Genomic DNA, 27,110 nt, shown 5'->3' with positions numbered 1-27,110 from the left:
CTCACCTAGCCAACGCGCATTCGATCCTACCGAGGTGTAGTGAGCTTACCTTGATACCCAAACGAGTTGCCTCCTCCCTCAAGCACTCTAGTAGCTCCACGAACCATAATGCAAGCTCAAGTATCCTTAAGCCTCCTCCTCCAAGCTCCATCCTCCATAGCCACATGCAAGATGAGAGAAGAGAAGAGAAAAGAATAAGAAGAGAGGAGATGATTGAGTGCTTCACCTCCAAGATCCCTCACCCTCACACACTCACTCCCTCACTCACTCACACTCGCTCCCTTAAGCACTCACCAACAAGGAAAGAGAAGAGAAGAAAAGAAGAAGATGAGACCACTTTTGCCACACACCAAAGAATGAGCTCTTCATTCAATTTTCAACTTTATATACAAAACCCTAAATCTACTTTGGGCGGTCATCCCCTTTTTTACATGGCTGGTTGTAGCCTAGGCCCTCTTTCCCATTATCCTTCTATCTTCCTAGCTTCATTTCCACTACCCATCTACCTTTATGATTTGCACATATAAGGGAGCCTAGCACTCTTCTACAAAAAGCTTTAGGGGCGCCTTGCATTTAAGAATGCGCTTCTGCCTTTAGCTTAGCTTTTGAGGCCACCCTAGCAATATCCTCCATTTCCCTTCTTGCTTCTTCCGTTGTGTCTCATTACCTCCTGGGCCACCTATTTTAGGTCCCGACTTGCCCTTTTCCACTTTTTTCTTGTGCTGAGGTTAACATTATCCCTCTCCTAGCTAGTCCCATGGCACTGATGGGTAGTAATTGGAAGGTGGGATGGGTGTAGCCATATGGCTTTTTTGAGTTTACAAGCCCTTGCGGGGGATGGTGCTAGATGGAGGGCCCTTGAAATTGAAGATATAGCGGGGGTGGGTCCCTCCCTGACACTAACCCTGGGTGGATCTATCCTTTGAAATTTAAGATGGTGTTGGACAAATCCCCCTTTGGAGAATGGCGAGTGGACGGATTTGTCTTTGAAATTGACGATGGTATTAGACAGATCCATCCTCTTGTCCTCCGCAGTCGCTATAGCATGATCTTAACATGTATTTTTCCTATTCCCTTCAAGTTACCTTTTCCCTTTAGTGATGTCTGTTTGGCATGCTAATAAAGTAAATTACATTGCGTCTTTCCCTTTCCTTGTAAGAGCCCTCGGGGGCTCTCCCTCTTGAGAGAGCCTTGCCAGAATATTTGGTGCTTATCTCCATCCTTGAGAGAGCTTCCTTCATCCTTGATAAGGCCTTGCCAAAGCAGTTGGAGCTCCCTTTTTTCTGAGCTTGCCTTCTCCCGCATTGTTCCAAATGAGCTTCTTCATTCACTTTTTAATTGGGTTGTTGTGGTCTACCTATGTTGTGTTTCGTCAACATGGTGTCATGTCGTATACGATGACCTCCCTCCTAGACATGTGCTAGTTCCAAGACACTTGCGGTTTTGAGTTGGTGAAGATTCTTGGTGATTTAAAAGGGGGATTATGTGAGTCAATGATGATGGTGTCTCGGGGAAATTGGTATTGGGAAGAAACTAATCAATTGGTTAAGGTGGTGGAGGCCAAGTGCACATTGCATGGATGATGGGGCCTCCGAAGTTGGAGGGTTGGAGCCTTTGTTTGTACATAAAAAGAAAAGAATGTGCACTACCTGGGGGTGTGTCAGTGTTGTCGTGTGGTACATTGTGCTTGTGCTAGTGGAGCTAGGAGTTGGGTTGATAGGCAAGCTTGGATATTGTCCCACACTTGAGAACCCAGTTTGTGCATAAGGGAGGTGTGGTGCGTGTAGGTTAGGCTGACAGGTCTACTAATCATAGACGAGTGTTACCTCCCTAGGTATGCCATGCCCTTGATGTGCCCTAAGTGTAAAGTGGGGAATCAAAATAAGGTTAGGGGGTTAGGGATGGAACCAACCACCGAAGCAATCGATGGATGCACCTAGCTTGAGAACCCCTAGGTGCACTGTGACTGTGGCCTATGTGAATTAAACTACCGTTTGTTGTGATTCCTTCTCTTTTCTTCTTTGCTTTCTTCTTTTTTTCTTTATGTCCTTCTCTTTCTCGTTCTTTTTCTTTTCTTTTCTTCTTCTTCCTTTTTTTTTTAAAATTACGTAGGCTGGAAACTTCATCGTCTGAGTGGGGTGGAGAAGGGGACCTAAGAGAATTATTCAAGAATTGCTAACTATGCAAGTACCCTTTGAGATTCAGGTAGACTTGCAAAGTGGTAGTAGAGAGAAATGGATTATTGAAAAGCGTAAAGCAGCTATCATTCATATCTTCTAGAAGGGATAAACAAAATGAAGGGAGACGAGCAACGCCCATCATCAGTCGATGGCACAACTGTCTATGGCGTTGGGATCAAAGTAGAGGGGTGGAAGGTTGTGTTCTTATGGAGTGGGATTTTGCCTGAGTAGTATTCCAAGTAGCCTAAGGTAATTACAAGCCTAAGGTAATTACAAGTAGTAATGAATGTAGGGTTGGAGCACGAGGAGAATTCATCTACAAAATGGACTTTAGAGTCACCCAGATTTTCTGGGGTGAAGATAAGGGCCTCTTCCAGCTTAGTACAATTCATGTTATAGATTACACGGAAGTCATACCAGCCGTGGACGTTGGGGTCAAAATCCACTCCCATCCTTCGGGGGGTATGGCATAAATGTCAGGTTGTTGCATTCGAATGGGAGGGTGCTACAGAAATCCACCCAAGTATCCATATTTATGTCACAGAGGCACCTTCTTCATGTAGACTAGCACTCATAGCCCGACACTAATCTCGAGATCTCAAAAACCTTGTCTTGCCGAAATTCTGCATCCTCTGTTCCCGAGAGTGTGGGATTTTTCTCTCTCTTGGCCAGCCATTTTTCCATGACCTTGCTTCCAATGTTGATTACTTCTTCCACCACCCTAATTAGTAGAACCCTGCACAAATTGGCAGAGAATTGGAAGCTTAGATCAAAGGGGTTTCTGGAAGTTTCCTATTGTTCCCAGATTACCAAATCAGCATGAAAGCTTGCTAGGAAACTATCCTGACTCTGTGGAATAGGCACCGGTTATTGGTCTTTCGACTGTGGTGGGAAAGGAGCCTGTGGGGCCATCTCTTCTTCATGGGGCCCCATTTAGAAGATTGGGCCCACCTCTTCTCCTTGTTGGGTTTGCTGTTGGACCCCTTCCGCAAACCCTATTGCATCTATTTCCTATGGAGTCATGCTGGCCAATATTAGATATCTCCGTTGCTCTTCCAGGGTCAAGCTAACTCTCCCATAGGTTACGGTGGCATCTGTAGGCTTGCTCTCAAGGCCCTGTGTGCAATCTATAGCTTCTTCTTAAGGGTTTCAATGGCCTTCCTTTCCTCCATTTGGGTGACATCGAGCATTGTATTGAGGAAGGCACATTGCTAGGTTTCGAAGCCCACTTGAGCGGCCTCTGCCCAGCTTTCAGCTAGTACCCTATCTTTTTTAGCCTGAGCCAAACAGCATGCCAAGGCTTGACTCATCTTTCATCATGCATTGCTCATTCATCTGCCCTTTTCGTCATCTCCTTGAGGCTTTCCCCCTACCTCTGGGCTAGCACTGTTAGCCTCTCTTCTTGATCTTCCATTTCTCTTTGCAATCTCTACAGCTCTTCCTATGCTGAGGCTACCTCTTGTATCAATTTCTCCACCTCTTTTTTGTACCTATGTGTTCTTTTCTCCCTTAATGCCTCTAGTGGGGCGCTAGCAGCATTAGGTTGAGTTGGTTTAGGGGAAACCCATTGCGATTTTGGTCAGTAGATCTTTTGAGGTTTGACGGGTTTGGTTTGTGACTCAAGCAGTTTAGTAGTTTTAGGTGGCTCACCAGTCTTTGGAGATGGGCAAGTAATTGATAGTAGTTGAGGGGCACATATGCTACTCTTGGTCTTAGGCACCCAAACCCATTTTAGTTGTTGTTTAGTAATCTTGTTTGTGTGATTGATTGGCCTTGGCAAGGCAGGACAAATGGCGACCCCCTCCTTAGACTCTATGTTAGGTACTACTATTGGTGGCACTAAGGGCTTGGGTGGAGCCACATTTCCCTTGTTAAATGTCATTACTATCATCAACTTTCCACTGGCAAGATGAATGCACTGCGAGTCATAGTAGACATTGCAATGTGCTTGCTTTTTGAAAGCAGATCCTAGCAACAATTCCTTACCTACGGCCTTGGTGTTAGGTGGCACATAGAAAATCATGGGTAGGCTTTCAATCTTGATAGAGACCGCTACTTTACATTTCCCTAGCAAAGGGTAGGAGTGTCCCCCAAACAGGTTGAGCTTAGCATTCCTAGGTTGCAATTGGGGCTGACCATTGAGAGTCCAATGCTCATGAGTAAGAATGTTAAAGTCAACTCCCTCATCAATGAGTGCATCAAGAGTGCATTTCTTTTGAGCAATGATTGTGATTCGTAGGCAAGCTCTACTACCTCCTCATTTATATCCTCGATTTCTGTGATGATGGCTATTCTTACATTGACATGTGGCTCTGCAGCATTGGCGGCTCGTGCAATGTATGGGTTGGAGGCTAGTACTTCTTAAGAAGAATATAGATCCTACATCATTCAAAGATTGTGCAAAGCTTATCCAAAAGTTCTTTCTAGTTAGAGTGCATGCATAGATTGTCAACAAATACTTCTAGCTCTCACCTAATCAAGTCATTCAAGATGGAGCACATAAAATGTTGAAAGGTAGCATGCATGTTTATCAATCCAAATGGCATAACTATATACATGAACACATCCCACTCCATGGTGAATGCTGTCTTATGATGTCATCAGGGTGCACTTGAATTTGTTTGTGACCTAAGAAGTCGTCCAAGAAACTGTTGGCCTCTTTTCTTGCTACTATCTCAAGCATGTGCTCCGCATAGGCAATGGATAATTATCTCTCTTAGTCGCATCATTGACTTTCTTGTAGTTCATGCACATGTAGATTTTTCTATTCTTCTTCACAACGATCACAATGGGTGACACCCAGTTCCTATATTGAATCTCATAGATGAATCGTGCCTTCAATAGCTTATCAATCTCTTCCTTCACGATGTGAGCATGCTTTGGATTCATTGGGTAAGGTCGTTGCTTTACTATTGTTGTGTCAAGAGTCATTGGGATATTATGTGTTATGACCCTGGGATCGACTCCTTTTAGTCTATCTGAGGACCAGGTGAACACATATATATACTCTCACAAGAGAGCAATAAGATCAACCTCTTCTTGCTTGGCCAAGTCATTAGATATAGACATGGGTCAAGGCTTCTTGCCTTCCCCTACTAAGTCGACTTTCTTGACTTTGGTAGGTCCTTCTAATGGTTCACTTGTCTATCCTTGTCTCTTTGTGCCCAACAAGATCACTATCTTGTCCCCTTTCTTGAATTTAATAAAGCACTTTGGTAGACCTTGGGGTTTCTTTTGCTATTTGAGTTCTGACCCTTTTGGTTTTCCTCTTTTCTCCTCCTTCGATCTTCTATACCTTAAATGGACTCGCAAGTCCCCTTTGGTGCATTTGGTTTTAGGTGGTCATGGTATCTCTAGATTGCTCTCAGAGCTTATCTCTGATTTTGAGTTGAACTCACAACCCTCTCTAGAGGATGGAGTTTCCCCTAATGGCCACAGCTCTGAGGTTGACCCTATTGTAAAGAGAGATGCAACACTTGGCTAGACTAGCCCTTGTTGCTCATAGTCCATCACACCTAAGTGATCTAGCCAAGTGTGATCGCATTCAATTCTAAAAATTTCTCTTTCAATTCTGAATGCATTGGCTCTCCGTGGCTTGGAGTCTACCTTTATTTGTTCTATTACCGGGTCATCAGTGTTGTACTCTATCGTCTTGACCTCTTCTTCATTGCTTTCATTTGAGGAATAGAAGTTCTCAGACTCGTCATATGAATTGCTACCTTGTGACTACTCTCTTCATCTAGCTCTCTATTCTCAACTCTTTTCATCTGTGATTAGTGCCCGATTGTACATAAGTTTTAGGTCATGTACTTTGGTCCATCGCCATCTCGGTTCACCCATGAGAACTTGGAGCGGCTTGAGATTAGCAGCTGGGTGACTAGCTAGCTCCCTTGTTAGATACTCAAGAATCCCCTAGATTTCAAGTCTTTTAAATGGGATATGGACAGGGGTGGGTATTTGTTGCATGCTAGGATTTTTTACCATCATACAGAGTGGCACTGATGGTAGGGTCTTAGCCCTTGGAATCTGAGATACTGTGGCTTTATCGGAGTCACTGGCTGTCCTTATAGCCTCCTTATAATCTTCTTCCTCATCCAAAAATGGCAAGTCAATGGTGTCCAATCTCGCTTGTCTCTTTAGGGCAAAGAATGTACTTTTTCAAGGGTCCGCACAAATTCCTGGCTTGGGTGTCTCCTTTCAAGATAGAGGAGATGGTGTCTACAATGAGTACGCGCAGGAGCTCCTAGGCCAACTTGAAAAGTTTAAGGAAGATAGAAAGGGTGCCATGGCAGAATTGGAGGTAGAAAAGGGCATTTTCGCTGCCTACCAACTTAAGAAGACAAAGCAGATAACCATCTATCAAAGGCACGTGAACAACCTAACGAAGGAATTAGAAGCAAGGAAGAAAATGGAGGTGGAGAAGGAATAAGAAAGTACAAAAGAGCTCCAAATGGAAAAGATAAAGGGAGAAATGGGGCTAGAAATAGACTTCTCAAGCCTCGTACATAGGGAAAAAGGATATGGAGGAGCAATTCGAACCATTAAAAAACTAGGAGAGGAACCAGTGTGGTCTTGCAGGTATCTATCTCAACTCTTACTGCCTCCAATCTATTACCTAGGAATATGAGGTAGTTACCCTAGTCTTTGATTACCTGTGCATTCATCATCCTACCTAACAAGATATTGTAATATACTCCCTTCATACCGATGAAGTTCATTGAGAACTAGACACATGCTATCTTCAAGGGCAAGTCCTTCAATACTCTGAATGGCTTAACTTTCATGCCATTAGCCAACATGACATTAAACCTTGCAATCTCCACTGGTGGTTTACCCCAAACCTACAGAACTACATGGCTGAGTACACTAACTCCCAATTCCATGTCTACAATCCCCTTTCTCGTGACATCTTCTAGTTCTGCCCCACTGGTAGGACCACATGCATCTCCATGCCTTTCCAGAAAGTATTCACATGCAAGGACTTAGGCATTGAGTTCAATGTAAGGCTAGGTATCTGTGTGGCTACATCATTCTTGTGCAAGTTGAGTGCTCCTATCGATGTAGTCATTAAAGATCCCCGACGTAGGGTTGTCATGAAGATGGGAGTCTATTTAGGACCCTCTTTTACTAATAATATGGCAAAATACAAGGCCTTGATCATGGGGCTGAATGTAGCCTGATGTGGTGGTATCCGTCGATTATTGGTTAAAGGTAACTCGTTGTTACTAATCAATCAGCTAAATGTGACCTATAGTGTACGTGATCCCATCTTATGGATGTACCGTCGTGCAGCCTTGGATATGTTGCATATCTTTGAGAGGGTGACTTGTCAGTTAGTTCCTCGACAATGGAATCGCTTTATGGATTCCCTAGCTAACTATGCTTTTGTGGAAGATGTCTTTTTCAATTGTGGTCTAGGGGAGCCCTTACAATTACCTCCCAACATTAGCCTTGTACTACTTCAGGGTTTTCTTACTAACACGTCATATTTCGACCGCCGAAGGTTAGTTTGGGTTATAAGTCAGGTAACAAGTGAGGGCCTTCCTACTCTGTCATAGATGCATATGATTGTGTATCGTAATATTTGTCGAACACCCCTTGCTATTTATGCAAGGGGTTAGCTAATAACCTAATGCACTTAGTGTAGGCCCTAAGAGACCTTATCCTTGGTCGATTTTGTGCTTTAGTCAACTAACGTTAGGACCAAGGGATTGTTTCAGCAATACGTTGTGCTATGAATGGTAGTAAAATGTTTTATTTTATAAGGCCAAGAGGATCGCGTCCCTATCGAGTTCTAATGTTTTACTTCATAAGGCCAAGAGGGCCATTTTGTTGGTTATGAAATATTCTATCTCTTTAGGCTAAGAGGGCCATGTATCTATTTGGTGCAAGTACATTTAATGGTTTTCTATTTTAGTGATTGCATAACATAGGTTGGATGAAGTGCCTGGAGGGAGCCTTTGCTACACAGGAGCTTCTTGTGGCCATGCTAGGTGGTATCATCACCTTTTCAAGTTTTCCCTTTAGTTGATAATGTTATATGTGTATGTGGAGGTTATTTTCTTTTCATTTGTGGGGATCAGCAATCAAGGCATGAAGTTCTAGGGTTTGGTTAAGTATATCTAGGGGAGATTTTAGTAGTTGTCTACCTCCTGTTAGGACATTGTTAGGCATTAAAGACCTGTGATAGTGGGTATTTCTTGTGGCCCTATCCTTCCTATTTGCTAGGCAGATGTCCTAGGAGTCCCTGCTAGTGTCAGGCATCAAAGACCTATGATAGCAGGTAGTTCTTATGGCCCCATCCTTCCTATCTGCTAGGCAGATGTCCTAGGAGTCCCTGCTAGTGTGAGGCAATTAGAGAAGACTACCGAACTAGCAAAGAAGAGCAAGTTTTGAATATATCTAAAGATTAAAAATTACAGAGGTGTGTGAAAGGTGTTCTAACCCCTCAATTAGAAAATAAAAAATGAAGAAAAATCCTACAAGCTGTCGATTATTGCCTTGTGTAGGCTTGGTAGGTTCCTAGGGCCAAGTTAGTCGATGCCTTGTCTTCCTAGGAGTAGCAGCTAGCCAAAAAAAAAAGAGAAATAAGGAAGGTTGGAGCAAAAACAAAAGTAAGCAAAAGAAAATGATTAAGTATCGCCTCACAAGAGCTTGGTAGGTTCTAAACTATGGAGACATGTCCAAAGTGTGATGCTCACAGGTATTGAGAGGACTTGCAAGGGTAAGCCATCCCTCAAAAAGTTCTTAGACACTTTTTGCTTATCCCCCGTATACATCACATGTTTCGTACGTCTAGCATGGCGAGCTTGACATTCATTCTCTCCTCTCTTTCCATCCCTCTCTTTTTCTCTTTCTTTATTATGATGTATGTTTATTCCCTCTCTCTCTCGTTCCTTCTTCATTTTTCTCTTCCTCCCTCTCTCATTTCCTTTAACAAAACATATATCTCTCTCTACTACCAATTTCCTTTAACAAAACATCTCTCTAAACAACAATAAACAAGAAAAGAAAAAAAAACTACTACTACTACTACAAACAAGAAAACCACTACTACTACTACAACCACAACTAGACGACTACTACTACCATAACAACAAACCACTACCACTACAATAAACAAGAAAAGAAGAAAAAACAACAACTACTACTACTATTACTACTACAATAACAACAAACAAAAGAAGAAGAAAAAAATACAACAACAACAACAACAAACAAGAAAACTAAAAAACAATAAACAAGAAAAGAAAAAAAACTACTTCTACTACAACAACAAACAAGAAAACTGCTATTACTACTACTACAATCACGACTACGACGACTACAATTACGACTACGACTACCACAACAACAATAAACTAGAAGAGAATAAATTAAACAACAACTACTACTATCACTACCACTACCACTACTACAACTACGACTACGACTACCACAACAACAACAAACAAGAAAATAAAAAATTAAACAACTACTACTACCGCTACCGCTACCGCTACCACTACCACTACCACTACCACTACCACTACCACTACCACTACCACTACCACTACCACTACCACGACAACCACAAAAACAACAAACAAGAAAATAAGAAATTAAACAACAACTACCACTACCACTACCGCTACTGCTACTACCACAACAACAACAAATAATTTTTTAAAAAAAGAAGAAATAAACCAACAACAATAACAACAATCTCTCCCTCCTCTCTCTCCCTCCCTCTCCCTCTCCCTCTCTTTCTCTTTCTCTCTTTCCCTATTATGTTTAATGTTTTATCCCTCTCTCTCTCATTCCTTCTTTTCTTTTCTCTCTTCCTCTCCCTCTCTCAATACACATGATTTTTAACAAAAATAAGTAAAATAAAAAGAGAAAAAACAAAAACAAAGCAAGAAGGAACAATGCACTCACTGTAAAGGCCCAAGGATGGATTCGGCAGCTCCTCTTCACGGCGACGGCTCCTCTTCGCCCTCCGTACACTTCCTCCTCTTCTTCGCGAATGGCGACTGCGGCAGTGAGAAGCTTTCATTCTCCCTCTTTGTCTCTTTCTCTCCCTCTCCCTCTCAAATGCAAGATGGAGTTCGCTCTCTGTTTTGTTTGTTCGCGCAAAATAACGCACTCGGGTTTCAGCTTGCGTTTTTTTGTCTAAGCACCGTCGCTATTTGCTACGCAAATAGCGACACCGCTATTTTGTGTCAAAAAGCGCCGTCACTATGCCTTCGTATCCTTGTAGTATTCACATTCCTCTCCTATTTGAAGTTTCATCAAAGAACTTCAACCATGTTGTGCCCTCTCTTGTTGATGCACATTGTGATTGATTATTATTGCTTGAAGTTTCATGAAAGAGCTTCAACCATGATACATGTGTGATTGTCTTTGTCTTTTTGTGTTGATGTTGCAAGAGCTATATCATTGGTCTAGTTTGTGTAAGCACCTAATACAATCCTATCCATCAGTGCATCAAAGATTTAGCAAGGCCCTTCTTGCATATGGGATAATAAACACTTACTTGCTATCCCGATCTGTATTCAAGTTATTGTCTTCCATCATCATAAGGTTTCTTTTGCCTCTGTTGGGCTGATTGGAGATTTCTTTGTAGACTAGACATCATAATGGATTGTTTTTGTGTTAGTTCTAAATAAAAATTCATTATATCTTTTATTTTTAAGTGTACTTATTTGATTGTTTCAATGCTGATGGTGTGATGATTAGCAAAATGGTTTACTAATGTTTTCTTTAAAATTACCCATTTGGTCTTAACTTGCTCAAGTTGTTGTATATACCATGTTGTTGTAGAAAGTACACAACATAGTGGATAGAGTCTAAGCGAGTAGAGAACACACAACAAATATGAGAAAAACATAACAATTCTTTAATTTCAAATGAACTAATACAAAGATGGCTCCATCCACTCATGCACTTCCACTATGAAGCTTAGATGGTGATCTAGACAAATGATAGGCGAAGGGCTTAAGGGTAGGTGAAAGAACTCTAACTGGCTGAAAGATAGATTGACAATGGCTTTAGAGGGATCTTCCTTTTATAGTTTGGGAAGGTAGTCTGGTTAGCATATGTGACCATATTGTGAACCTTCAATATTTAGCTAACCAAGGAATATTTCCTTTACAGTCAGCGGGTCGAGTGCACTTTCCCTAGTTCCCTTGAGGTCCCCCCAACCCCAAGGCCCGCTTTTGCAACCCTAAAATCCCAAAATAGGGGTCCTTGATAACTCCCACACCCCATAGCTCAATGCATTGTGCCTCAAGTTACTACCAACATAATTTCTCTATCTAACCCAAAGGTTAGATCCACAAAGGTCACCTTTTTTCCATCCAATTGCAAAGAACTCATCTGATATACAAGTGAGGACCCACCCAATGTGCTCACACATGGCTTCTCCTCACAACTAAGGGGGGGCTTACAACTAAGTGTACCATTGATCATTGGTGGCACCTTACAAGGGTGGGGCATTGAGCATATCTAATAACCCCCCCTCAATATCCACCCAAAACTAAACTACATTCTCGATCCAACGCCGAGTCTTTGAAGATAAATTCAAAGGAGATCCTTCATAAGAGCTTTGGCTTCTCCTCACAAGGGGTGCCTTACAACTTAAAGTACCATGGATCATTGGTAGCACCTTATGAGGATGGGGCATTGAGCATATCTAACATCCCCCCTCAATGTCCACCCCCAAGTGAACTACATCTCGGCCCAATGCCAAGTCTCTAAAGATGAATTCAAAGGAGATCCTTTGTAAGAGCGTTGGTAGATATACAAGTTAGCGTCTGAGGCACATATTTTAAAATTCAAGCATAAAAATAATTTATCTATCCGTTGGTGCCATGCTTTAGGGGCTTGTTTCAGCCCATACATTGCCTTATTCACCTTACAAACTTTGTTCTCAAAATGGAGAGCCTCAAACCCTAGTGAGTAAGCCGTGTATACTCCTAGTGTTGGAAATGCAATATCCGCACTTACTAGAGAAAACTAGCTCACTATCAATATAGTCGCATGCATTGAGATTAGATTTGAAACCTAAGCCAAATGGAGGAAGATTTTCATAATTGGACAAATTGAAGGTCATCCACCACCTTAAGGTTTTGGGGGCTAGATGGCTAGCCCAATTATGGGAAACTTCTAGTTAAGCATGCACTGGCGTGAATAATACTAGAACATGTGACCTCTCAAGAAGGGTATGGCTTGATGGGGGGTTGAAAATGAAATCCACACTTGCTAGAGAAAACTAGCTCACTATCAGTGCAGCTGCAATGAGTTGAGACTAGATTTGAATCATAGGCCAAATGAAAGAAGATTTGCATAATTGGATAGAACGAATGGAGGTTATCCATTGCATTAAGGTTTTAGGGGCTAGATGGCTAGCTCAATCACAAGAAACTTTCAATTAAACATGCACAAGAGTTAACAATATTGAAATACATGACCTCCCAATAAGGGGAAGTATAAGGGCCCCCCACTCGATTTCTCACTCACTATTAGTTCAATACTGATGAGTTGAGACTAGGTTTGAATCCCATGCCAAATGGAGAAATATTTTCATAATTGAATAGACCGAAGGTCATCCATCACCTTGAGGTTTTGGGAGCTAGATGGCTAGCCCAATTATTAAAAACTTCTAGTTAAGCACACACTAGTGTGAATAATATTGGAATGGGTGACCTCTCGAGAAGAGAAGGTATAAGGGTCCCCCACCCAGTTTCTAATCAAAGCTCAAGTTGCTAAGCTTGGGTGGCACTAGGACCTCAACTAAGTCGTGGCTTAAGGGGGGGATTGGAGATACATCCACACTTGTTAGAGAAAACTCACTATCGATGCAGCAACGATGAGTTGAGACTAGGCTTAAATCCTAGACCATATTGAATAGATCACAATGCATCCATCACCTTAAGGTTTTGAGGGCTAGGTGGCTAGCCCAATTATGGGAAACTTTCAGTTAAGCACCCCACCCAATTTCTAACTTTGTATCAAATCTCAAGTTGTTGAGCTTGCATGGCACTAGGACCTCAACCGAGGTGCAGCTTAAGGGGCATTTTGGAGGTGCAATCCACACTTACTAGAGAAAACTAGCTTGCAATCGGTGCAACAATGATTACATGAGACTTGGTTTGAACCCTGAGTGAAATGGAGACACTAGCGTGAACAATATTGAAATGGGTGACCTCCTGGAAAGGGGAGGTACAAGGGCCCCCCCCCCCACCCAGCGTCTAATTATTATAGCTAATCCCTCGAGAACGATTCAAAAATAATTGGTTCTATGGTCATCCGTTCAATTATTATATCCGACCATTGTCTAAATGATCGAGCCAAGAGATTACAACATCTAATGGTAATGCTCCAAATGATCTCGATCCACCCTTGGATTTGATTGTTGTGATCCAAAAGATTATTGCTATTCCAAGAAAGCTAGCAACATATGATTAGTATTATTCATCTTGTGCACCACTGAACATAGAACATGCATGATACATAAACTAGCGACTGAAAAGTTCTAGTTGTGGATACACAAGCTCGTCCTAATGGGGACACTACAACAAAAAGGCTCCATAGATGCGCTTGGTAGACGCAATATTTGAATTGTGAAAAAAAATGTCGGGCGCCTTTATTACCGCGTCTATTTCTGCATCTACCGTATCGCATCTAAAAGCGCGCTTATAGTCAGAGTTACACACCCATGTAGACACACATATAGATGCGCGTATTGACGCGCTACATAAATATATAATCATATTTATAAAAAAGTGAATATATTCATATTGTGTGTCTATACAGGCGCATATCTATGCGTCTAAAAACGCGTTTACTCTGCAAGTTTTTGACGAGAATAGGTGCGCATTTATCCTGCAATTTAGACACGTTGATAGATGTGCAAAACAAAGATATTTTTTAAAAAAAATAAAGAGCATGCTCTCTGGTTTTTTTTCCCTCATCAACATCAAATTGTATGCTTAGGGAAAACAGAGAAAGATTATTTCAAAGATTCGATACTGAAAACAAAACAATGTATGTAGAATACGAAATTTCATATATATAGATGAAACGTTTTTACATTATGAGTTCTAGTGCTTGTGACTGTTGAGATATCGAGCTCCACTCGTGATACGCCAGGGTGACCGTTGTGTATTTATGTCACCAACTTGTCAGTTGCAGACGCGGTTGGTACACCGCCCATGAATAATAGCTACATGATAGCTATCCTTATCTACTCTAGTTCATGGCTCAGTTAGTATGCCACCTTAGTTAGTTGAGTTTGGTTTGAGACCCATATATAGGGTTCTTCTATTTCTTTGTACTTGAGTTCTTTTGGCTTACACAACTAAGAAGAGGAAAACTATTTTCAGCCTCTACCCTTGTGTGTCTTCCCCCATTGTGCAAGTAAGAAAGCTTCAAGCGAGACTCCTTCCTTTTCTCCCACAATCTTGACATGGTATCAGAGACTTGTTCGTGGTAAGGAGCTCAAGAAAGCAAGCCAAGCTCGCGGTGTTCTGGTAAGAGGAGCAGTGTTGCTTTCATTTTCTGTTTTGGGAGCAAATCTCTACAGGTAGCACAACCGGAAAGTGCAGGAGTGCATTGTCTCAGGTTGAGACGCCCTTCGAGGTGAAGCAAGAGGGCAGTATATGCTGCGGGAGAGGCTTTAGCCCTTGGCGACCTTGTTTTTTTTATTTGAGGCCATTTCGGGGCCTGTTTTGGAGACGAAAGTTTTCTGCACGTACTCAGGAAAAGGCCCAGTTTTATGCTGTGCAGCCACTGTTTTACAGGTCGGTGAATAGTTACTGTAAAAATTGCTTTGTATGCTTGTGCACAGAGACATTGGGAATTACAGAATCATCCCTGTTGCCTGTTGATGCAAAATCGTCACTAGGAAGTGACTGTGTGGTCAAATACCACTTTCGCCAGTTTTGCAGATTTTCCCTTGTGAGAGTGAAGCTGTGGTTTTTGCAGTGACAGAATTTTTTGCAGTCTTCTGTAATGGCATCTGATTCTCTTTCACAGATTGTCACTGAAAAGCTTGACAAGAACAACTTCCAAGCATGGAAGTTTAGAATGACGAATTTCCTTATGGGAAAAGGATATTGGGAATTTGTTGTAGGAAATGAAGAAGAACCAGTTCTTCCTGATGTTCCCAATCAATAGCAAATGCAGGCATTTAAAGCATGGCATGAGAGAGCCAGGAAAGTTATGTATTGGCTGTCTATCAGCATTTCAGACTCTATGATTGTGCATATTCAGGATGCAAGTACGCCAAAGGAGGCATGGGATACTTTGTCAAAAATGTATAGCACAAATACGCAAGCCAGGAAAATGCAGCTCAAGCAAGAGTTGCACAATGTGCAAAGAGAAAATATGAGCATCAACGACTATCACATGAAGGTGAAGAAGATTGCAGATGCACTTGCTTCCATTGGGTCACCAGTGGAAGATGATGATTTAGTTTCTGTGACCTTGAATGGTCTAGGAAAGGATTATGCACAGTTTCGGACATCCATTTCAGTTCGTGAAAGATTTCCTGATTTTGAGGAGCTGATTGCTCTTCTAATTTCTGAGGAGCAAAGAAATGGTGGTGCATCTTCTTCAGGAGGAACTTCAAAAGAAGCTGTCTTCTACTCAAATGCTGGAAGAGGTAGAGGTAGAGGTAGAGGAGGCCGATATGGAGGCCGTGGTAGAAATCAGAATATGCAGCAAACTCAAGAAAACCAGTCCTATGGAGGAGGACGTGGTAACTCTAGAGGCAGGGGGAACCAAAGAGGTCGTGGTGGATGGCAAAGAGGTCAAAATGCAAACAGTAATGTTGAATGCTACTACTGTGGTAAAATGGGTCATATGGCTAAAGACTGCTATAAAAAGCAGAATGACATCATGAATGGAAAACTGCAACAAGGGAATTATGCATCTTCTAGCAGACAGGGTGATGACAGAAATGAGCATTTGTTTATGGTGCAGCACATGAACAATTCTGTGACAAGTGCAGAAGAAAGCAATGATGTATGGTATGTTGACTCAGGTGCATCAAACCACATGACAGGTCATGCAGAATGGATGGAGGATGCAAGGAAAATGAAAAAACCAGGATTTGTGGAGACTGGTGATGATACTGCACATCCTATTGTGCAGATTGGAAAAATTCCCTTGTCTATGCAGGATGGGAAAAAGAAATACATGTCCGATGTATTTCATGTCCCGAATATCACCAAGAATCTAGTTTCTGTTGGTCAAATGGTTGAGCAGGGCTTGCAGGTCAGATTTAATCCTCATGGATGCTTTGTTGAGGATATGAAAAATAAAGGTCGCTTGATAGCAAAAGGAAAGAAGAAGGGCAGAATGTTTACGTTGGATGCAGACATGTCTGAATTGAGTGAAGCAATGTTTGCACATGGGACCGGTGTAGTTGCAGATATTGATATCTGGCATAAATGCATTGGTCATGTTAATGTACAACGACTTAAATCAATGCAGGCCCAAAATATTGTTGCAGGTTTGCCAAAATTCAAGGTTGCAGAAATGCATAAGGTATGTGAAGCCTGTCAGTTTGGAAAACAGGCAAGGAAACCATTTCTTAGACATGTTCAAGAGAATAAGAAGCCATTGGAATTAATCCACTCTGATGTGTGGATAACTAAAGCTGCATCTCTTGGAGGCTGTCATTATTTTGTCAGTTTTATTGATAACTATAGCAGAAAAGTTTGGGTGTATTTTATGAAAAAGAAAAGTGAAGTTTTTGGGCATTTCAAAACTCTTAAAGCTATGGTTGAAAAAGAAACAGGCTTGCAAATAAAATACCTAAGGTCAGATGGAGGGGGAGAGTACCTCTCAAATGAGTTTGCAAGGTTCTTGCAGGAGCATGGCATAAAGCAGCAATATTCATGCAGTTATACCCCACAACAAAATGGAATTGCAGAAAGAAAAAACAGGCATATTGGAGAGGTATCTCGTGCCATGCTCAATGAAAAAGACTTGCCTGATTTTTATTGGGCTGAAGCAGTTGCTACAGCAGTCTACATAATGAACAGGACTCCCACTGCAGCAATACATGGAATTACTCCAGAGGAGAGGTATACTGGTAGGAAACCAGATATTTCTCATTTGAAAATTTTTTGTTGCATTGCCTATGTACATGTGCCAGATGAGTTGAGATCCAAGTTGGATCCAAAAGCTGAGAAGTGTATCTTTATTGGTTACTCTCTGTAGCAAAAAGAGTATAGATGCTATAACCCTTCTACTCGTAAGTTTACAGTGAGCAGAGATGTTTTTGATGAGATGAGTAGCTGGTATAAACCAGCAAATGTGATTGATGATGTAGATGCACAAAATAGTAATGCTGCACAAAATTCACAGCAGCAGTCACAAAATATTAGTGGACCTAGAGCGTCCTCTAGTAGCGGTTCACATTCTTCGCCATGGACAGGCAGATTGAGATCAGGAGAATCTTCTCAAAGTAATGCAGATAGTGGTATGCAGGTATCACGAAAAGGAAAAGAGAAGGTTGATCAGTCCATCTTTGATGTGAATGCAGGTTACTCTTATGTGGATGGTGAATCTAGTGGCTCAGAACAGAGCATTGATGATGAGTTGGGTATTCCTTCTATTGTTACACCTGAAGTAAGAAAGACCAGGGATGTTTTGAGAGCACCTGGGAGTGAACCTACTTTGCGCAGGTCTACGAGAGCTAGGTATCCTGTGGATAGGCTGAAATATGATGGATTTACAGCCATTCATTATGCATATATGGTTAAAGTGATACAGGAACCAGAACCCACTTCTTTTGAGGAAGCCATGGGAAAAGAAAAATGGGAGAAAGCCATGGATAAAGAAATGGATGCCTTGGAAGCAAATGCTACATGGGAATTGGTACCTTTGCCTAAAGGTAAAAATGAAATTGGCTGTAAGTGGGTTTATAAGGTGAAGCACAATGCAGATGGTTCTGTGAATAGATACAAGGCAAGATTAGTAGTCAAGGGGTATGCACAAACATATGGCATTGACTATGAAGAAACATTCAGTCCGGTTGCAAGGATGGCAACCGTAAGAGCAGTCATTGCTATGGCTGCATCAAAGGGATGGTCTTTACATCAGATGGATGTAAAGAATGCCTTCTTGCATGGTGATTTGCAAGAAGAGGTCTATATGGAGCAGCCACCAGGTTATGTGCATGCTGTTCATCCTGAGTTTGTTTGCAAGTTGAAGAAAGCCTTGTATGGCTTGAAGCAAGCACCTAGAGCATGGTCTGACAAGATAGGACAGTATCTTGTCACTATTGGCTTTCAGATTTCCAAGGCAGATTTCTCACTTTATATGAGAAAAACAGAGAAAGGTATTATGCTACTTGTCATTTATGTTGATGATTTGATTATGACAGGTGACAGTGATGAAGATATCCTTCATGTGAAAATGCTATTAAAGCAGAAGTTTGAGATAAAGGATTTGGGAGAGCTGCGTTATTTCTTGGGCATTGAGGTGATTAGATCACCAAGTGGGATTCAGCTCTTGCAGAGGCAGTATGGATTGGACATGCTATCCAAATATGGGATGACAGGCTGTAAGCCTATTTCAGTTCCTTTGGAGCAGAATGTGAAGCTGAGCACAGATGCAGGTGAGCTTCTAGAAGACCCTACTATGTACATACGCATAGTAGGAAGTTTGATTTATATGACTATTACCAGGCCAGATTTGAGCTATGCTGTTGGATTGGTAAGTCAGTTTATGCAGGCTCCAAGGAAACCACATTTGGATGCGGCTAGACGCATACTCAGGTATGTGAAGTCCACATTGCAGTATGGACTATTTTATGAGACTGGGGTTCAGATACAGTTGCATGGATACACTGATGCTGATTGGGCTGGTAGTATTTCTGATAGACGATCTACCAGTGGATATGTGTTCTCTTTTGGGAGTGCTGCAGTCACTTGGAGCAGCAAGAAACAGCCTACAGTTGCCTTGTCGAGCACAGAGGCTGAGTACAGGGGTGCAGCAATGGCTGCATGTGAGGTAGCTTGGTTGCATAAGCTACTTTATTATATGCATCAGTCTACAGATGGGCCAGTTGTCATTTATTGTGACAACATGAGTAGTATACACTTGGCAAATAACCCAGTCTATCATGCTAGAACAAAGCACATTGAGGTGCATTATCACTATGTGCGAGAGAGGGTTTTACTAGGTCTTATTGATCTAGTTTATGTCAGCACAGAGGATCAGGTAGCTGACATATTCACGAAGGCATTGGGCGCAGAGAAGCTGCGCAAGTTTAGAGACCTGCTTGGTGTGCAGGAATTGGGATTGAGCTCGAGGGGGAGTGTTGAGATATCGAGCTCCACTCGTGATACGCCAGGGTGACCGTTGTGTATTTATGTCACCAACTTGTCAGTTGCAGACGCGGTTGGTACACCGCCCATGAATAATAGCTACATGATAGCTATCCTTATCTACTCTAGTTCGTGGCTCAGTTAGTATGCCACCTTAGTTAGTTGAGTTTGGTTTGAGACCCATATATAGGGTTCTTCTATTTCTTTGTACTTGAGTTCTTTTGGCTTACACAACTAAGAAGAGGAAAACTGTTTTCAGCCTCCACCCTTGTGTGTCTTCCCCCATTGTGCAAGTAAGAAAGCTTCAAGCGAGACTCCTTCCTTCTCTCCCACGATCTTGACAGTGACATCATGGTCGCAAGCACTAGCTGAAAGTAATACATATCAAAAATGAAAATTACAAGCCAAGGGGAGGCATGCATGCATGGGGCTCCTCTATATCTCCTTAGAAGAGGCATCATCATCGCTACCACCACCGCTGCCTATGCCGTTGTCGTTGCTGCCACTGCTATTGCTAGTCCCTCCTTGGTCTCATCAAATTAACCAAGTTAATTTACTTATATATTTCATAGATAAGAGATTTGTAGTTGGCTTGTTGGTATTGCAAAGTATCCTTACAGTGATCTATTTTAGTCACCAACAAGTGGACACACTGGCTAAAGATGATGAAAAGAGGACATGTGCACATTGGCTACATGTGGTCCACCTTATCTAAAATTATATATGAGCTATAAGTGCACCTTGACATGATTGGAATAGCTTGCACATGCACAAGCCAACTGATTTACATCAATCTACTCATGCTATGAATTGGCATGCATGGCTAGGTTAAGTGCACAACAAATGAGACATGTGAGTGTATTAATCAATTCTATATATATATATATATATATATATATATATATATATATATACATCTAATCATCATGCCCTATCCAATCACATTTGTATAGGGCATGATTGGATGTATATAGGATATGAAATTATATATATATAATTAGCTTTGAATGATTGGATGTATATTTGTAATACTCAGAAAGAAGTAAAGTTGGTAATGTATATCATATCCTATGCATGTATATGCCCTATGCACCTGGATCATGTCGTATATACATGTATATCATGTTCGTATGATCATATACATGTATATCATGTCCTAGCATATGATCCATGTATAATTATGTCGTATATACATCTAATCATGCCCTATCCAATCGTGCCCTATTCAAACAAATACTAGCTGTTATTGTGGCTTGATCCAAGATATTCTGAAGCTTGACTTGAGTCGATTCTTTATATATGTATTAGATGTGAAGTGGTTTAAAGAAGTAACAAATGGTGAGCATTGCACAATCAGACGTCATCCAAGTGGTTTTGTAATCATTGACTCTACAAAATTTCACCAAAACAAGAATGACACATTAGTACTATCTCAACAATGCGAGCAGGTATATATGCAAAGGCTAATTTTTTAATATGTATACACGTGATACATATACACAATATAATAAGTATTTAAGTTTCTTGCTTTTGTTTTTCAAATACAGGTTGTGTATCATCCAATGGTAAACAATAACCAATGGTGGTATGTCATCCCTATATCTAATCATTCAAAACCAGTATATGGTAATATTACCGACATGGAGATAACAAATGACAATTCAACAATTAATGATGATGTACATGATGGCACCATAATGGATGATATGCATGATATAGTACAAGATGAACCTCGCAAGGATGTTCAAGGAAACGCAGAAGAAGACAATAATGTGATTGTCGATGATATTGATGAAGTTATTGAGCAATATAGCAACACATCTGATAGTGGGATAGACTTATTTGTTTCGTTGCCTCTTAGTAACATAGACTTAAAAGTAGATAGTTTAGCAAGGGCTGATCTCATTGAAGATGAGATGGATCATTCACTATAACATACTTAATTTGCTTAATGATTCAATGTGTATTCTTAATTCTATGGTTTTTATCATGCGCACACGTGCATACTCAAGAATCAATAGTTCAGTTTAAAGCTAAATTGAATTTTTTATAATAAAAATGAAGTATTTTTTATCATCTTCAAGTAGAGAAATTACGAGATACATATTGCAATGCTTGCTACTAATTGTAAGGTTTCTGTCGCTTGTCGTTGATTACTTATATCAAGTTTGTCAATTGGAAGAACTACCATTCATTAGAGAGCAATGAAAAAGTAATTATTAACTTTATTTTTTAAATTCAATGATTCAATGTGTATTCTTAATTCTATGGTTTTTATCATGTGCACACGTGCATGCTCAAGAATCAATTTCAAGTGGTTAAATAATTATTAACTTTGATTTTTTAATTATATTAATTTCAATTTTAAGTGGTTAAATAATTGTGCGTCTAGTGGCGTGTTTATATTGGTGTCTATTTGCGCAGATATATAGACACAAAATTCGCATCTATTTACACGCACTTTTACACGCACATATAGACGCAATGATAGATGACTTTGCGTCTATGCTCGTTTCTGTTGTAGTGGGAGAACATAAACTAGCTAGACTGAGAGATGATCGCAGCATCATCTCCACATGATCACAAAGAGAGAGAGAGAGAGAGAGAGAGAGAGAGAGAGAGAGAGAACAAAGGGCATTCTAGAATTGCTCGTCTCTTTCCTTACATGTGTAGTTGCTTCTCGTTCATTTAACTCAACTATAATTACATCACATTATAATTAATATAATAATTAAATAATTATTTGTAGTGTTACATCACTAATTTGTGGTTGAAACAAGAACCTTCAACAACAACCATTACTCTCAACTCCTCCTATATGAGAGGATTAGCCAACAGTTTGTCATATTGGCCAGAGTTATTGACGTGGGTAGATTTATATTAAAAACATAGCAGCTTGGAATTTGGGTTTACATTTCAGATTTGATCGGGTTTTCGGAGGAATTTCCATAAGATGTTCTAAGAAAGTTATACCCCAAACTGTCGATGAGTACCTCTTATATACAGCTGGGCTACGCCTTGCCACCTTTGCTCCCATTGGTTTGGCTCAGCCGATTCTCTGCGTCAATTAATGATGTCACCTTCAACACACCATCAACTTCCTTACACGACCGAAATATAGTTAGCCATACGATATTAAAGATAATACGTATGGTAGAATCAGGGAGAGCCTCGTAGCATTCGTTTCCGAAGGCTAGCGTGAAGAGGGGAGGAGGAGGAGGAGGAGGAGACATCGTAAGCTGACGGCGAAGAGAAGGAATTGGAGGTAGTGTTACGGATGACCTTGAAAGGGCGCATCATGACGTTGTCTTCGTGGTCGACGATGTGGCAGTGCCAGATGTACCCGGGCCCCTGCGAGGGGTCGAAGGAGAAGCGCGAGCCGTCGCGCCGGGAGAAGCGGACCAGGACACGTGTCACGACGCTGGGAAAGAGGATAGCGGTGTCCTTCCAGCCGCGCTGATAAGGGTATGGTTGGCGGGGCGCCTCGACGAAGCAAGTGCCGGCGTCCGGATAGGGCACGTCCAGGGAGCAGACCCCGGCTTCCCAGTTGCGGTTGGAGAAGTTCTGCTGGTTGAGGACCCGGAAGGAGGCCAGGTGGACGTGGACGGGGTGCGCGTTGATGCGCAGGTTCATGAGCTCCCACACCTCCGTCACCCCCTCCTCCGGCAGCACCACCGCCGGCTCCTCCCACGTCCGGTTCTCCAGCGTGAACGTCAGCGGCATGTAGTCGTCGTCGTCGTACTCCACCACGGTCAGCAGCCTCCGCACCGCCGCGTCCTCCTCCCTCGGCACCACCTCCGCCTCCGCCTCCGCCCCCGCTATCAGCCCTGCTAGCTCCTCCAACGACCCCACGCCGCCCTCCACCACCCCGTCCTCCACCCCACCCTCTCCCTCTCCCTGCCAATACGAGATGGTGTTATTTCAAGCGAATTTTTCGCATGTTAGGGCCGCTGCTACAATCAAGCACTAGTGACAACAAGTTAATGGATAAAATCGAAGTACTAGCAACAACAGACCCACCATACTGCTACATTGGTGCAACGTCCGCTTCCAAGTTAAGCCATCTCAATAGCCTACACCTAACATGTTACAATGGGTTGCAGAAAGAAGGGCAATGTTAGCGAAGCCCTTATAAGCAGGCGGGGTAGTGTTAGCAAGGCCTTATAAGGGATCAACCCCCTGCTGCAATGGGGGATGGTCTCGCAAGTATAAGATGTGGTCACATTTCAGCCTCAACTCCTGAGGGGCAAACAGTCCGTAGTTGGCTGGTTGGAGCTAGCTATGAGGTGACTCCCTACAGAAGCTCATGGTGTCGTTAGCATGTGTGAAATCTATGGTTTCCCCATGTAAGAGTGTTAAAATCATTAGCTAGGCTCTTGCAAGCTCATGGTGTTCTTAAGAGTGTGTGAGACTCTATGTTTTCCCCAGACACTCCGAGTACATCAGGGGGAAATCACCACGTGTGCAGCTGGTTGCAACGGGGGGCAATGATCATAGCTGCAAGGTGATCCCCCACCAAACGCACTCAATATGCCGTAGCTCCCTTATAACCAAATGTTGTCCTATACGTAAAGGTGTTCCTCAAACTACAACAATCTACGGATGAGGTAGCATTACAAGCTTACGAATCATAGTCATCGAAAATGTCTGAGCTTCGGAAGCCTTACCACCACCACAAACCGCATGGCCGCATAGGTGCCAGGTGGCATGGTGCTAATGTCTCCGCTGGGGTAGGGGGTGGGCCCGCTGTTGTTGAGGACTACGTGGCTGCCAGCGGGCAACCCGGAGAAGTCGAAAACCACGTCAGCGCGCTCCGCGGGCGCGAGAGTGACGTACGTCAAGTTCCAGTAAGGCCCGTCGTCCGTCACGACCCCTCCGTCAGTCCCGATCTGGTAAATCGGCAGCTCGCCCCCGTTGAGGCTCAGCACCAGGAAGCGGGCGCTGCAGGCGTTCAGGATCCTGAAGCGGTAAGCCGCCGGCCGCACCTGTAGGTACGGCCACACCTTCCCGTTCACGAGAATGCTGTCGCCGTAGTACTCGGGGCACCAGTGAGCATGCACCTTTGGCGCCCAAAAGGAGCAGAGAATTATTAATTAAATTTGGGAAGAAAACGTGGTTTTTAATTTGTTTTTTAAAAAAAATTAAACGGCCACCTTGGGAAGAATCCCCACTGTCGGGAAATTGATGGACCCGTCCTCGTAGAACTGCCTGTCTTGGATGATCAGTGGTAACCCCATCGTTAAGTTGTGCTCTTCCTCTAATTGAGACCTGACCAAGGAAAATTCGAAGGTTTATGGCCTTGGCGATTATTTTCCACTAATTAATAATCATGAACGGCTTAGGGTATAGGATCCCTTCAACATTAGCACCCTACCTGATGATGTACATCCCTGCCAGGCCACTGACCACATTGAGTCGCGTAATGCCGAGTGTGTGGTCATGGTACCACAGGCCAGCCGGGGACTGGTCATTGACATATGTATAGTTTTGGGTGTAGAAGCTTTGACCAGTCTCTTGGGTGGGTGTGAACCATGCCTCCGGGTGCCCATCATAGTAGCTTTGCACCTCTGCACCGTGCAGATGAGGCACCATGGGCACTCCCTTCCCGACAGGCGCCGCCCAATGTATTGACTCGTCTACCTGCAACATGTGTTGTGTATCTTGGATGTGATTTTCCCATCTTATCTCTGTAGGAACCTTCTCCGTGGCCTGCATGTAACCAGAAGATTATGGGAGGAAACAATGGGGAAGAGGTCTGAAAGCTCCATAGCCCACTCTTGGTAGATTGAAGCAATCTCTGTAAACTAAACCATCAAAGTCTGAAAGCTCTTGGCCCCCATGAAAGAAGGGTAGCCATGATCGTAGCTTAAAACCCACCACCCTCATTGCTTTCATCATTAACAAGTCCAAATTGCAAGATTCTGATTCAAGCAGATATGATATATACCTTGATTCATGTAGCAAGTGGAATTAGATAGGACTCACCACGAGAGTTGGTCCAGGGTATGTAGCTTCGTCTTGGCTTGTGCCAAATGCGTACAACGTAGTGGGAGGGAGGTCACGATGGAGCTTCTGCAAACTCATACAAATCATCATGGGAGGAATTATTAGAGGAGAACCAGTGATCGGGAAAAGTGTCAATGAAAATAGTGTTTACCAGTAAAAGGGGCATAAATGCAATGTTTGCCTTGTTCAGTGCCTTTATGCTGCTATACTTTACCTTTACCTTTCAGCCAATCTATAATCACTTAAGTTGTCGCAACACTTATATGCATCGGAGAGGACTTAACTTGACCTGAATTCCCAAAGGCATGCAAACCCCTTGGATAAGAAATCTACCTGCTTGATTTTGTAAGCTCCGATGGTGAGCTGCTGGCCTGTGGAGACATCGATGACGGGAGGGAAGGAGAGTGCGTCCACGAATTGGGGCAGAGTGGGGCTCGGGTCCAACTGCTGGCAGACGCTTGCAGCAACACTACCTCCTGCATGACTGTTGTCGATATGAGATTTTCCCTTCTCAAGGTGAGAATTCGAAGAGGATGATGATGATAATAATGTTGCGGACACTCCGGCACCTGCAAAGTGGGAAAGACAGAAGAAGAAACGGAAGGCGAATAAGAGGAGGAGGAAGGAGATCGTGTCATGGCTGATTAAAGCCATAGCAGCGCCCCTCCGCCTCCTTTTCCGAGCTCTCTCTCTCTCTTAGTCCCGTTTCTGCGGTTGTTTGATTGGGGGACGTACTTATCCACCAGCCCTCCCAGTATCAGAATTTACAGATGTTCACGTGGGTAGAAACAGAGTCAAAATTTACAAAGGGTCAACCGGCTACTAGCAATATACATGGCCGATTTCTTGACACGAAGGAGTACAACGTACTAGCAATATACATGGCCGATTTCTTGTTCCCTCTTCCTCTTTCTCTGTCTGGGCGTCCATGCTTCTCAGTTTCTGTATCTCGCGTGGAGTATGTGCCCGACAGCCGGCTAGCAGCCTCGTGTTTCAGTCCACACGAGTACCTTGCCTTCTCTTTGCACGAGATAGTCACTTAAGTGACCGCTCAACATGCACGTGCATGCAGCCTTAGTTGTCGATTTCTCTTCTCGTTTACAAACCTTGAGGCTTTTAACTTTTAAGTTCTAACGAAGTTATGAACTAGCCCAGCATAAAATTGAATCTTAGCAAGTGAAAGGCATAGAACTAAGGTATTGCTATCAATGAAAATTACAGGTTTCACGTGTAGATTCTCCCAATGCTTGGCACACCGCATGCTTTGCATTAGCATTCAAACGCATGTCTCATGTGGTAAGAGGGTTCATAAAAGGTTGATATAAAAAACGTAATCCGAACTTTGAAATCTTTGGCAACTTAGATGTGTACAAGGTTGAATGCAAGAAAATACAATACATGGGGACATGGCACTCACTAATATATAGGGAGTGAAAGACCAACATTAACACTATCAAACCTAAATTATATCTCCAAAGAATCCTTATGCGGGGTTAGAAGTGGTAAAGCAGTTGGCATCGATGGACATGGAAGGTGATGAAGCATGGGTGTCACTAGAGAGAGAGAGAGAGAGAGAGAGAGAGAGGGAAAAAGAGGAGAG

At 42.5% G+C, this 27,110-nt stretch overlaps 1 protein-coding gene across 1 annotated transcript; it reads right to left on the bottom strand.

Annotated features, from left to right (window-relative positions):
* Window positions 1–22,223: 22,223 nt before the first annotated feature.
* On the bottom strand, window positions 22,224–26,460 carry LOC148012299 (multicopper oxidase LPR1 homolog 1-like). The gene is made up of 6 exons (XM_087668913.1): window positions 25,844–26,460; window positions 25,490–25,576; window positions 24,879–25,213; window positions 24,658–24,772; window positions 24,172–24,564; window positions 22,224–23,395 (listed from the first exon to the last, which is right to left on the bottom strand). The coding sequence occupies exons 1-6, from the start codon at window positions 26,162–26,164 to the stop codon at window positions 22,664–22,666; spliced, it is 1,983 nt and encodes a 660-aa protein (XP_087525039.1). The 5' UTR covers window positions 26,165–26,460; the 3' UTR covers window positions 22,224–22,663.
* Between the last annotated feature and the right edge of the window lie 650 nt (window positions 26,461–27,110).

Source organism: Lygodium microphyllum, chromosome 27 (assembly GCF_053477565.2).
Source record: "Lygodium microphyllum isolate KBCC chromosome 27, Lygodium_microphyllum_v1.1.10, whole genome shotgun sequence".
Lineage (NCBI taxonomy): Eukaryota > Viridiplantae > Streptophyta > Polypodiopsida > Schizaeales > Lygodiaceae > Lygodium > Lygodium microphyllum.
Note: the sequence above shows the minus strand (reverse complement) of the source record. Positions and strands in the feature narration are given on the sequence as shown.